The 12,645-nt window shown below is 58.8% G+C and overlaps 1 protein-coding gene across 1 annotated transcript in view; it reads right to left on the bottom strand.

Annotated features, from left to right (window-relative positions):
* SCARB1 (scavenger receptor class B member 1) overlaps positions 1–12,645 on the bottom strand; it is a 51,939-nt gene that overhangs the window by 22,795 nt on the left and 16,499 nt on the right. Inside the window, exons 2-3 of the mRNA XM_090290825.1 lie at positions 2,341–2,498; positions 47–188 (exon numbers count right to left, since the gene is read on the bottom strand). Of these exons, the coding sequence (XP_090146951.1) occupies positions 47–188; positions 2,341–2,498 (300 nt within the window). The remainder of the gene's footprint in view (positions 1–46; positions 189–2,340; positions 2,499–12,645) is intronic.

Raw genomic sequence — 12,645 nt, 5'->3', positions numbered from 1 at the left:
GGACTGCCCTGGGCGGGGGGGCGGGACGAGGGCAGGGCAGCCTCACCAGGACCAGGATGTTGGGCATGACGATGTAGTCGTGCTCCGAGCCGCTGGACTTGTCGGGCTGGAACTGGAAGTGGCGGAACTCGAGGAAGGACACCGTGTCATTGTCGTTGAAGGTGATGTTGGTCTTGTGCCGGTACTCCCTGTCAGAGGAGGCTGGCGGGTCAGTGGGCCGCAGGGCCCGCTGGGAAGTGGGGTGGCTCCAGGTTTCCCCGGGGCCTTCGGGTGTCTGTGCACATCCCCAACCTGCTGGAGCCACCACCAAGCCTGGCTAGCCCCCATGCCTGGGCCCCCGCCATCTGCCCACCGCAGCACACAGCGCCAACGCCTCCGGAAGGCTCACCAGCCACCGCACGGAGCACCCCTCAGCCCAACACATCCCTCCACCCGGCCAAGCTGCCTCTATCAGGTCTCTGCTCCCCCGTCACCTTCTGAGAGCCCACCCTGGTCATCTCCAGACCCAGAGTACAGACCCCTCCACTCCCCTAGGTGTCCCACCCTGATGCTCCCCAAATCGACTACAGGCACCCAGTGCTTCTTTATCCTTCTGGGTTCCCTGTGCCTAGAACAGTCACCAACATCCATGTGCTCAGCAGACGTTTGTTGAAAGAACGAGTGAATGAATGAAAAAACAAGTGAATGAAAAACCAAGTGAATGAATGTGGGAACAAGTGCATGAATGAGGGAATGAGTAAATGATTGAATAAATGAGTGAATGAATGAGAGAATGAATGAATGAGTGAATGAGTAAATGAGTGAGTGAATGAGTGAGTGAATGAGTGAGTGAGTGAATGAGTGAGGGAATGAGTGAGTGAGTGAATGAGTGAGGGAATGAGTGAGTGAATGAGTGAGTGAATGAGTGAATGAGTGAGTGAGTGAGTGAATGAGTGAGTGAGTGGGTGAGTGACTGAATGTGTGAGTGAGTGAGTGAATGAGTGAGTGAATGAGTGAATGAGTGAGTGAATGAGTGAATGAGTGAGTGAATGAGTGAGTGAATGAGTGAGTGAATGAGTGAATGAGTGAGTGAATGAGTGAGTGAGTGAATGTGTGAGTGAGTGAATGAGTGAGTGAGTCAGTGAATGAGTGAGTGAGTGAATGAGTGAGTGATGAATGAGTGAGTGAGTGAGTGAATGAGTGAGTGAATGAGTGAGTGAGTGAATGTGTGAGTGAGTGAATGAGTGAGTGAGTCAGTGAATGAGTGAGTGAATGAGTGAGTGAGTGAGTGAATGAGTGAATGAGTGAGTGAGTGAGTGAGTGAATGAGTGAGTGAATGAGTGAGTAAGTGAGTGAGTGAGTGAATGAATGAACAAGTGAATGAATGAATGAGTGAGTGAATGAGTGAGTCAGTGAATGAGTGAGTCAGTGAATGAGTGAGTGAATGAATGAACAAGTGAATGAATGAACGAGTGAGTGAATGAATGAACGAGTGAGTGAATGAGTGGGCGAATGCATGCAGCTGACTCTGACTAGTTTCTGGCTCCCAAACCTCCAGCACAGCTGCTGAGCGTTCGCCCCTGGTTGCCCAGAACCCAACTGCGCATGGTGAACAGCCAGCACCCTCTGCCCGCACTGTTCCCAGAAAAGCCAGGACAGGCTGGCCACCCCTCAGAAGGGGACCCCTGGCTCCACCAGCCACAGTGAAAGGTCCAAGGTGCAGGCAGGGCCAGCAGCCAGGCCCGGGGGCCCGTCCCACCCCTGCTACCTGCCCTGGTGTGACAGGGCTAAGCCAGTTCACCTCTGGGAGTGGCAGTGTGGGGACAGGCAGTTACCATGCAGACCCATGGAGGGGTGGAATAAAAATTCACTTACAGCACGTGTTCACCTCGTCCCGGGAGCACCACGCGAATTACCCGGAATGTGCCCTCATCGCATGCAAGTGTTCTGATAACCTGACCAAGTCGCTGCTCTGCCCCTGGTCTACAGACGGTTCCCTTCCACCCCAGAACGTCAGCTCTGGGGGCAGGGACCCCGCCGTGTCCCCGATGCCTAGGCCCGTGGCTGGCATGCAGTGGGGGCTGAGTAAAGGCGCAGGATGACTGAGTGACTAGGGAAGAGCTGTGAGGCCCCCCGAGGGCGCAAGGTTGGGGAGCAGCTCCCCACTCGCCTGGAGCCCAGCCGTGCGCGTGCGCTCCTCCCTCACCCACGGGACTGCTGCCCCATACACACCCTCTCGGCCCCCTCACTTCCCCCTCTGCGCCCAGCCTGCTCCTGAAGGTCTCCAGGTCTCAGTGTGGCAGCCGCCCACACCCCGTCTGCTCGGAGGCCCCGCCCCGCCAGGGCCACCTCCATCCTTACCTGTACACGTAGGGCCCGCGCTCCCGCACCTGCGGCCTCTGGCCCTGGAGGATCTCACTGGGGTTCATGATGTCGAAGAAGTAGATAGAGAGGTAGAAGGGAATGGGGATTTCCTTCCACATGTTGAAGGACAGGCTGCTGGGGTCGATGCGCACATTCTGGGGGGGCAAGACAGACGTGCCCGTGAGGAGGGCGCCCGGGGCTTCCACGCTGCCCACCTGCCCACCCCTCAGCCCCAGAACAGCTGCCCAGAGCCGGCCCTCCACACGGGCCACCCCCAGCACATCGGGAAAGCAGGTTCACATAATGGAAGTTAATAGGTAATCTAGTCACGCTGGTTTTGTATGTGTTTTAACAACAGCAGCCTGATCAGGGGACCCTGGCAAACGGGGTCCCCAGGCCTCACTGAGAGGCGACGGCCGTTGCTCTCCAGCCCCCGCGGCCAAATGTACCAGTCACTCATTCCTGCACTCAGCGAACACTTACTGAGCACCTGCTACCGGCCAGGCACTGGCCTAGCAGCTGGGGCTGGGAGCGGGAAAGAGGCAGACCCGGAGCCCCAGCTCCGAGGGGCTTTGATCCCTCTGCGGGAACGCGGGGATCAAACAGCCGTGGCAACTCTGCAGCTGTGAACAGAGCGGTCGGAGAAACGCACACAAAGACAAACACCAAACCAAAACGAAAGCCAAAGGCAGCGAGGGGAGCCCTGGGCCGGTGGGCAGAGGCCGTGCAGCAGCACCAGCCAGTGCAAAGGCCCTGAGGCAGGGAGGTGCGGAGACAGTGTTTGGGGACAGCCAGGAGGGCTGTGTGGCTGGAGCACAGCCGAGGAAGGGGACAGCAGGGAGTGACAGCAAGAGCTGGGCTCCCTGGAAAGTCAGAAATACAGAAATCTACATGAAACCTCCTGACGGATAAAGCTTGGCAAAAACTTGGTTTTTCTTAAAAGGCTGAAGGAAACAGGCCTGACGCCCACACGGCAAGTCTGGCTGTCGGATATGCCGGCCTCGAGCCTCTCCTTCGCCCCTCAGCTCTCAGCTTCCCAGCGTCCCAGGAAGTCCCCCCCAGTGCCGCCCACCAGGCTCACACCCCTCTGAGCCCAAGCCAAGTGGAGTGACCTGCCCATCAGATACCTGGCAAAGCTCGGCACCCGGGGGGGCTTGGGTCACACCTTCCAACGTCTTTAGAACGTGGCCTTCCAGGACAAGGACAGCCACCTCCTCTGTCCCTACAAGCCAGCTCCCATAGGCAGAGCCTCTGGAGGAAGCAGAAGGCTGACGCTGGCCGCCCAGGCCAGGCTCCACGTCCCCGACTGGCAAACTCTGGCCATTCACACGAGTTGGTCACCTCGAACCTCAGTCACCCCATCTGTACAAAGAGCTAGTGACCCTGTCGTCTCAGCGGCGGCCCGTTTGACCCGCACAGCATTTAAGTGGAGAAAAGCTGGATTCATTGCCAAGAATAAAAAATGGGGTGGTTTAATATAAAATACAGGTGTCAGAGTTGCCTTCAGGTGTAATAATCGGGGATTGATAAACACCCCTTCCGACCCACTCTGGGAGCCGCGAGGACGGCTTTACAGCGGGGCATCCCGTGGGCATAAATAAAGTAATTAATAAAGACAATGGGAAGGAGGCCACGGAAGGAGCCGCGCCCAGACGTGCCTGCCGCCAGCCGGTTCCCGCCTCTTCAGGGCCCGTCCCCTCCCTACCAGCACCACAGCCCCCCGAGGAGCCACCAGCAGTTTTATTACGGTGTTTGTTTCCTCCTCACAGTCACAGACGTAAGTGAGTGGCCCCACCCCCAGGAAGGCCCTGCCTCGAGGGAGGTGGGGGAGGGGAGCCTGGGGCGGCAGTGCTGATTACTGCTGACCCCTGCAGTGGAAGGCAAAGGCCACCAGGTTCCGGACAGGGACGGGGGCGGGGGAGAGGTGGTCTCTGGGTGTCGGCTGTGGGGAGCAGAGGCCGGTCCCCAGCTCCGTCCTGATGTAAACGAGGCAGTAGCCGGGACCAAGAGGGCAACTTGGGTAGGCACTGGGGTGGGGGTAGGGGGCTGTGATGAACCGACGGGGTCACCCCCAAACCAAAGGCAGCAGCTGCCACCCCACCCCCAGGCCCGGTGGCCCTGAGGGCTCCACCTGCAGACCCCCCCCGTGTGTCGTGAGCTGATTTCTCAGAACCGAACACACCGAGGAACCAAACTGCACATCTTCACGCCACAGCTGGCCTGCCGGCCGCCCCTACCCCACACCGGCATCATCTCCTAGAGCGGGGTGACCTCCCTGTGTTACAGATGGGGAAACCGAGCCTGGCGAGGTTGGGGGGTTCTCCCAGGGCCCCACGGCAGCTGCGACACCAGGCAATGCCCCCCAGCCGCCCGGCACAGGCTCGGCGAGGAGCACCCAGACCTCGGCTGGAGGCTGCGGGCAGGGACTGGTGCCACCCAGCATGGAAATCCTCAAATTTTAAATCAAAACAACAAGGCCAGCCCCACAGGGAGGCCGGACAGACCGAGGCCGGGCCTCCTGCCCAGCACTGTCCCCCACCCTCAGAAAAGACCTGCGCAAGGCTGGTGCCTAGGACCCCGCCCACGCTGGCCGCCCTGGGCACTCTCTGCAGGGAGAAAAGGGCGGAGGTAACGCTGGTGTCCTCCTTTCTGTGCGTGTGTGTGCACGCGCGCGTGTGTGTGATAAGAACACACATGTGCCCCGGCAGGGGTGGCTCAGTGGACTGAGCGCCGGCCTGAGAACCAAAGGGTTGCCGGTTCGATCCCCAGTCAGGGCACAGGCCTGGGTTGGGGGCGCACGAGAGGCAGCCACACACGGATGTTTCTCTCCCTCTCTTTCTCCCTCCCTTCCCCTCTCTCTACAAATAAATAAATAAATAAGATCTTGAGGAAAAAAAAGAATACACGTGTAAGATCTTCCCTCTGAGCGAACACTCAGACGCACACGCTGGGTTACCTCCGGGCACGACGCTGCGCAGCGAGTCTCTGGGGCTTCCTCCCCGTGCACAGCTAGAGTAACAACACGGACCATCGTACACAGAGCGTGCGCCCTGGCCGTGCGGCTCAGCTGCCTGGGGCGCCGGCCTGCAAACCCAAAGGTCACGGGTCTGACTCCCAGGCAGGGCGCGTGCCTGGGCTGCAGGTCTGTTCTGTACGGGAGGCAACCGATCGGTGTCTCTCTCCCTCTCGCTCCCTCCCGTCCCCCTAAGCACGTCCTCGGGTCAAGATAAAAAAATAAAGATAAAAAGAATTGTTTAAGTAAAACTAAGAAGTAAGGAACGTGAGAGGAAGGGCGGTGGGAAGGGGTGCGTCCCCGCACAGACCCTGGCGGGGGCTCACAGGTGTGTGCCTAGGACCCTCAAACTCGTCCGGCTGACACCGTGAACACTCAGACCTTTTCTTCAGGCCAACACGCAGCAATAAAATGGTTAAAAAAGCCGGCTTCCAGTTCCTGCCTCCCTCTCCTGGTCACGTTTCTTGGCAAAAGCAGCTGGGCCCAGAGAAGCCTCTGGAATCCCAGGACACTGCCGCTTTCCTCACCCACTGGCCCGCTCCCCTGCTTGGGCACAGACTGGCCAAACCAGTAAGTCACCAGATAGAGCCCGTGTCTCCCCCCCACCACAGAAGGGAATTCGGGGCCCTGGGGTTCTGCCACCTCCCACGGCTCTCACCCACAGAACGGTGGGCGGCCTTTGGGCTGGGTGATGCTGCACCAGCCCCTGGTCCTTGGGGCCCCTCGGTTTTCTCATCCACGAAACAGGTGCGCTGACCGCGGCCACCTCACAGGGCTGGTGTGAGGCGTCCGTGAGCTCACAGAGGGCAGGTGCTCAGGACTACGGTCAGCCGTGCCGTCGCCAGGCGTAAAGTGACCGAGCCCTCCTCTTCCCCACTGCTGCCCCGCCAGCCCCCAGGTGGGCACTGGACTCTGCAATGCCTCTGATTTGCAGGACAGCTTTCTTTCGGTCACACAGAGCCGAGGCCCCTGGACCAGGTGGCTGACTAGAGCACGGTGCACCGGCCAGCCGGGATCACAGCCTTTTGCCTAAGGATCTGATTCTAACCCTAACCCCTCCACCAAGGTCAAGATTTTATCCCCACTCCCTCCGCCAAGGTCAAAGATCACAGCCCACAACACAAAGCCTGGCAGAGAGACAAGGCGATCCCTTGTTCGACGCCCCTTCCTCTTATCTAACCCATTCCTGGAGAGTCAGGAGGGCTTCCTGGAAGAAGGGCCATGGGAGTAGGGCATTAAACAAAAGAGCTGCGCTTTGCCAGAAAAGGAAGGCAGGGAGGGCGGGCCTGTCCGGGACGCAGCCTGTGCAAAGGCTGGGAAGGAAGCTGGCAAGAGCGTGGATAGAGGTCTGCCAGCAACAAATATGCTTTAAAAACACATCTTAAAATAACCCGCACATCCGTCAACAGATAAACTGCCACACCCCCCAACAATGGAACACACCCTGGGAGGAGAAAGGAACTGAGCGCTGGTAAGTGCCACAGCACGGGCAGCCTCCGAAGCACGCAGGAAAAGCCTTCAGAAAGGCAGGTACGGAAAACTACGCGCTATGATTTCACACACAGGGCGCTCTGGAAGGAGGAAAACCACGGGGCGGACGGAGGGCGCCGATGCCAAAGGGCACCAGCAAACTGTTTGGGGTGATCCGAGTGTCCCACGCACTGCTCTCGGTGGCCATGGAGGTGAGCTGCACACATTTGACAAAACCCATCCAACTGTACATTTAAAAGGCACAACGGTTATGGGTGTCCTTTGGAAACGTGACACTAACATCTTCTGACAGGGTCACTGAGACGATTCAGACACCACACAACCCGCGCCTGTTTGGGGCGTGCAGCCACCCCCGCCGTGCGGTCCCAGGGCGTTGTCATCGCTCCCAGTAGCAGCCCCTTCCCTCCCCACAGAGCCCAGCAACCACGCAGCTGCTTTCTCAGACACACAGAATCGCACGCGTCTTCACATGAGTCCGTAGGACAAGCAGGGGCACAAAGGGCCCCGAGCGGCCACCGGCGCGGTGTTCCCCAGGGCCCGTCCCCCACGTTAAGTGCAGTCTATAGTGCAGACACCGGCCCGGCACGGCCACCAGAATGAAGAGCCAGGACGTCTTCATCACGCCTCTAAAAGGGGGTGTCCACGAGGTCACCAGCACCCGCAGCGGCCACAGGCGGAAGCAGCCCCGTGCCCCTCGTGTGTACGTTCAGTGTGACCTGGTACAGCCTTACACAGGAACACGTCCTGACACCCTGAAGTCATGATGCCGAAGGAGGCCAGACACCAAAGGACAGGTGCTGCCTGCCTGCGCTTCTGTGAAGTGCCTGGGACAGGCAGATCCACGGGGACAGAAAGCAGGAGGGGGGCTGCCAGGGGACGATGGCAGTCACTGCCTCCAGGTCCGCGTTCCCCCCTGGAGGGAGGGAGACACTCGGTCACCGGCTGCGGGTGGGGTGTGCAGCCCACGGCGGACGAGCTAAATGCCACTGTAAATGGTGTCAACAGGCACTTTTAGGGTAAGGAAAGCTACGCAAGTCTTTTTCCAAAATATTAACTGCAAATGAAAATGATATTTCCCCAGAGATGAACAGAAATTAGGTCACCCGAGAAAACCAGTGGCGGGCGATGCTGTGGGGACCCGGGCACACCGCTTGAGGCTGGGGTCAGCACCCTGGAGAGCGGTGGGCGCAGCCGAGTGGGTCTCGGCGGGGGTAAGGCCGAGGTCCCCAGCCCTGCACGGTCACAGGACACCAGCTCTCAGGTGCTGCCCGCCACCCCTAGGGCCACGAGCTGCACAGCTGGAGCTGCTGAACCGGGAGCGTCACGGAGGATTCTTTCCCTTCACAGCCCCGGGTCACTTCCACCCTGATGACATGCGTTACGACTCTGACATCCTGTCCTATCCCCGTCTGTCTGGAAGATGCCGCCCTGCTCACCTCGATCATTTCACTACCGCTCTGCCCTGGAGAAACCCCCACGTGCATGTGAGCGGCCTGCAAAGGACACCTATGGAACCTTATTAACCCATATCACCCCAATAAATGTAATTTAAAATAATTAAACTTAAAAAATTCTCTGAGCTTGGGGAAAGAAGTGCAGAGGGTCCTGGGCTGGGCCCCGGCACGCGCCGCGGCGGCAGAATCGGGAGGGAAAGGGGCAAGCTCCAGAAAGATGCAGCTGGCGCTGGCTGCGTGGCCTGAATTTTTCAGACACCCCAAAAAGTGTGCAACATTTCATGTCGTGAAAGTAAACGTGAAAGCTGCCGTCTCAGCATCTGGTCTCTGCAGGCCCCCCGTCCCGTCGCCGCCCCTGCGGCTCGGCCCACTCGTGCTGCCCGCCTGCTGCCCCTCGCAGACGGAGGCACACTCCTGCCCCAGGGCCTTTGCACGGCCGCGCTCACTGCTTTCAATGCTCTTCCTGCGGGAGCCGCATGGTCAGACGCCTCACCCCTCCCAACCTTTGCTCACGGGCCCCCTTCCTGGGAAGGCCTGCCCTACCCCCCAGGACTCCCTTAGCCAGGTCCTCGTCGCCTCCCAGCAAACGTTGTAACCAACTGTGTCGACTGCTCTTCATCTGTCTTCCCTGCCAGGTCACAGCGCTCCAAGGGCGGGGTCCTCACCGGCTGTTCTTTGGTGCACGTCCAGGGCCTAGAACTGTGCCTGGCACCCAGCGGGCACTCGGCAAATATTTGCCAAGCGAAGGAGCAACGGGAAACAAACAATCAGCCGGAAGCCTCGAGGGAGGGCTGCCCGTGGCCGTTTTAATGGCTCATATTTATATAAGAGTAAATCTTTAAAATACACAGCGAGTATGGCCCGTTGGGGCCCAGCCCGGGCCGGGGCAGCAGCTCAGTAAACGTGTGCATGAAAAACATGAAGCTGTCACACATGTTAATTTTTAGCTATTGGCCTGTTTTCCAACGAAGTAAATCCTAAACATTACCATTTTAATAATATTTCTGGCCCCGTGAGCTGCGACCCGCCAGGCCACCATTCCGTTGAGGGCTCCCAAGAGGCCCCTCCCCCCATTTCCTTTGCAGGCCAGGGGGTGCCAGGAGGCACGGGGAGCGGGGACAGCCTGGCGCTTCCCAGGAGGGCCCCGGAGAACACTGAAGCCCAGTGCAGAGCGGCACACCCGTTACCTGGCAGCCCAGGAAGGCCTCTCTGAGAAGGTGACAGCAAGCTGGACTGGAGACGTGACAGTTCCCAGCAGGGACTGACATGCTGAAAACATTTTATTTTAAACATCACACCTGCTTTAGCTATTCCAGACGTGGGTGCCACTTCCTCATTTTTTCACTCAGTCCACAGCCACATGTCCTGTGTCCACTCTGTTTAAAGAAGCCCAGAGCAGGAATTCTCGAAGCGGGACACCGGGGTCACCCAGAAATTTCAAACTGACCGCATGCGGAGCCATGAAAAAGGAGACCCCACTGGTTTCACCTGCTACGCCCTTGCTTCGTGTGGCCACTAGAACATGTCCCGTCACACATGTGACTCGCAGTCAAGGCTGGTGAGCTATTTCTGCAGCCAGTGCTGGCGCAGACGGATCGGACTGGACCCCCCTCCACCACGTCCTCACTGTGTGGCCGCGAGCAAGAGGCTTCCCGCTCTGTGCCTCAGTCTCCTCATCTGTAGAACGGGAGCGGTGACAGCCCCTACTTGGCAGGGCGGCGCGTGAGCCTTGGAGATGGTGCACGGCCAGTGCGCACAGTAGGTGCTGACTGTGAGGTAGCTGTCATTGTCACTGGGCTCCTGGCCACCTGCAAGAACACACTCCTGTCCTCGGCATTCAAGGCCTCGCCTGGGCTCCGTGCCGTGAAAGCCTCATATTCAGCAACCACCCATTCACTGCCTCCCACAGATCCAAAACCCCACTCACCCGGTGCCACCTCCTCCACGAAGCCCTCAGGAACTACCTACAACGAGCCTGCTCAGATCTAATTAAGATCCCAGTTCATTTTCAGCACAATCACCCAACCTATGCCAGAGGCTATGCTGGGAATTTAAAGATGCAACGGTGAACAAGAAGGGCCCCCTGACCCCGAGAAGCTGGGGGAGGCCTGGGGAGCAGGAGACGCGTACCCACCAGCTGCACAGCTAAGAAAACACTTCTATCCACTTCACCTCAGCAAACCCACGTCCCCCCGAGGCAGGGACTGAGCCCTGGGCTCCCACCCTTAGGCTCGCAGCACAGGTCACAAATTAACCATGAACTTGACCTGACCATTGAATTACAAAACCAAATTCAACCCTCGGTGGTAACAGAAAGCAGGCTCCGGAGGAAACGCATCTCGGACCTGAGGAGTCAGGAGGAGGCTGGACCGCCCATGCGAGGCCGAGTTCTGGGACGGGACCGGCCCTGCCGGCCCCGGACTGCCCAGCAAGTCACACAGAGCCTCCCGGACTGAGGGCTCCAGAGGCGTCCCCAGCCCTGGGGGGTCCAGAACCCCGGGAGGGCTGCAGCCTGGACTGACTCAGCCAGGGCCTGGGCCTCACCCTGGCGACAGGGCCAACTTCTTTTGAGGTACAGGTGCCAAGAATAAGAGAAGAGCTCTGTAGGAAGCCCCAGTGCAGGGCTCAGACTACGGGGCTGAGTCACCCTCCGCGGCTCCGTCTCCCTCCTGCCCACCGCCCGCTGCTCTCCCGGGCTCTGCGGCGACAGAGGCCCTCCGCGACTCTCAGCACCCCGGCCCCGGCGTCGCTCGCGGGGACCAGCTTAGTGACCTCTTGCCTGGCTTTCCGCCTCTGCTCCCGCCCCCGGGCGGGGCCCTGCACATGGGTCATGTCACCCCACTGCTCAATCCAATGCAGAGGAAGAGCATGGGCCTTTCATCTGGTTTTAAATTCTCAGCAGGACAAGTTAACGACAAAAAAGAAAAAAAAATGCCCTGGCTGCTGTGGCTCAGTGGATTGAGCTTCAGCCTGCGAACCAAGTGTCGCTGGTTCGATTCCCAGTCAGGGCACATGACTAGGTTGTATGTCAGGTCCCCAGTTGGGGGCACGAGTGAGAGGCAACCACACAGTGATGTTTCTCTCCTTCTCTTTCTCCTTTCCCCTCTCTCTAAAAACAAACAAACAAACGAAGCGTCACTGTTTAATGAGGGAGGGCCAGGCTTCGGTCTGGGGAGATGGCAAAGCTGGAGGACAGATGGTAGCAATGTCTGCCCAGCACCGTGACCGCGCTGAAGGCTGCTGAGCTGCGCGCTTAAACGTGGTCCCTTTAGGAGGGCTTCACCGCCTCTGCAGTGGGGCTTGTTTGACCTGAGCGGGCATTGGTCCCAGCCCGCCAGTGGCGTGGATTGGATTTGTAGGTGGCAGACCCGACTGCCCAGACCCATGGCCGTGGAGAAATTACAACATGCCAACCCTCTTGCGAAAGATGAAGCCAGCGATTTTCAACCAGGTGCGCTGCAAGAATGTTTAAAACACGCAGTACCTGACTATTTAGTCAGGGGCACTGACCTCTTTTCCCTTAGATTGTCAAATAAAAAGAAATGACAGCAGCCAGCACAAGAAGAGCCGTCCGGGGGGCATGAATCAAAATCATACCCATTCTTTTTTGTCAGGTCAGCAAAACGATATTTTTTTTTGGCTGCGTCAAGAGAATTTGAGGAATTAATGTTGCCACGCGATGGAGAAGATTGGCCATGCCTTTTGGGGAGGCGGCCCTGAGCTCCTGATGCCGGCAAGCCTGAACCTCGGTCATCCCATACGGCACCACCCTGGCCAGCTGCCCCACGTGGCCTTGGACCGGGGCCAAGGCGAGCCGAGGACAACTCATTGAGCAATCGCGCCCACGGCACAGTCACACCGGCTGCCACCGTCAGCGTGGCCCCGCCGTATCTTCGTCCTCTCGGCACTGCCAACGTGGAGGGCGGGGGCCAGGCCTCCCCGCGGCCCACCAGGGGCCCGGCATGTTCTCGGCTCGGCGGGCCAGGCGGCTGTCTCATGTGTGCGGCTCCGCTGCTGCAGAGGAAACTACGTCCCCGCCCGGGCATGGCCGTGCCCACGGTCCCTTTTTCATGGCCACTGAAATGTGAATTTTGCATAACTGTCCCATGTCACGAAGAGCATTCTTCTCTTTATTTTCCAAACGTTTAAATGCTTCTGAGATGAACATGAACAGGCACCGGGCCAGACCTGGCCCACAGGACGCCGGCTCCTGAGCACTTCCTGGCTTGAAAACAACCTGTTTTTATTACTGGGGTGGCGTTAAGGTGCCGGCAGGAAGGGGTCTCTGCGGAGTCTTCTGTGCGTCTTCCTTCGCTGGTCCACGGCCGTCCCTCCTGCCAGGAC

Source organism: Furipterus horrens, unplaced genomic scaffold (assembly GCF_987537825.1).
Source record: "Furipterus horrens unplaced genomic scaffold, mFurHor1.1.pri manual_scaffold_11, whole genome shotgun sequence".
NCBI classification, from domain to species: domain Eukaryota; kingdom Metazoa; phylum Chordata; class Mammalia; order Chiroptera; family Furipteridae; genus Furipterus; species Furipterus horrens.
Note: the sequence above shows the minus strand (reverse complement) of the source record. Positions and strands in the feature narration are given on the sequence as shown.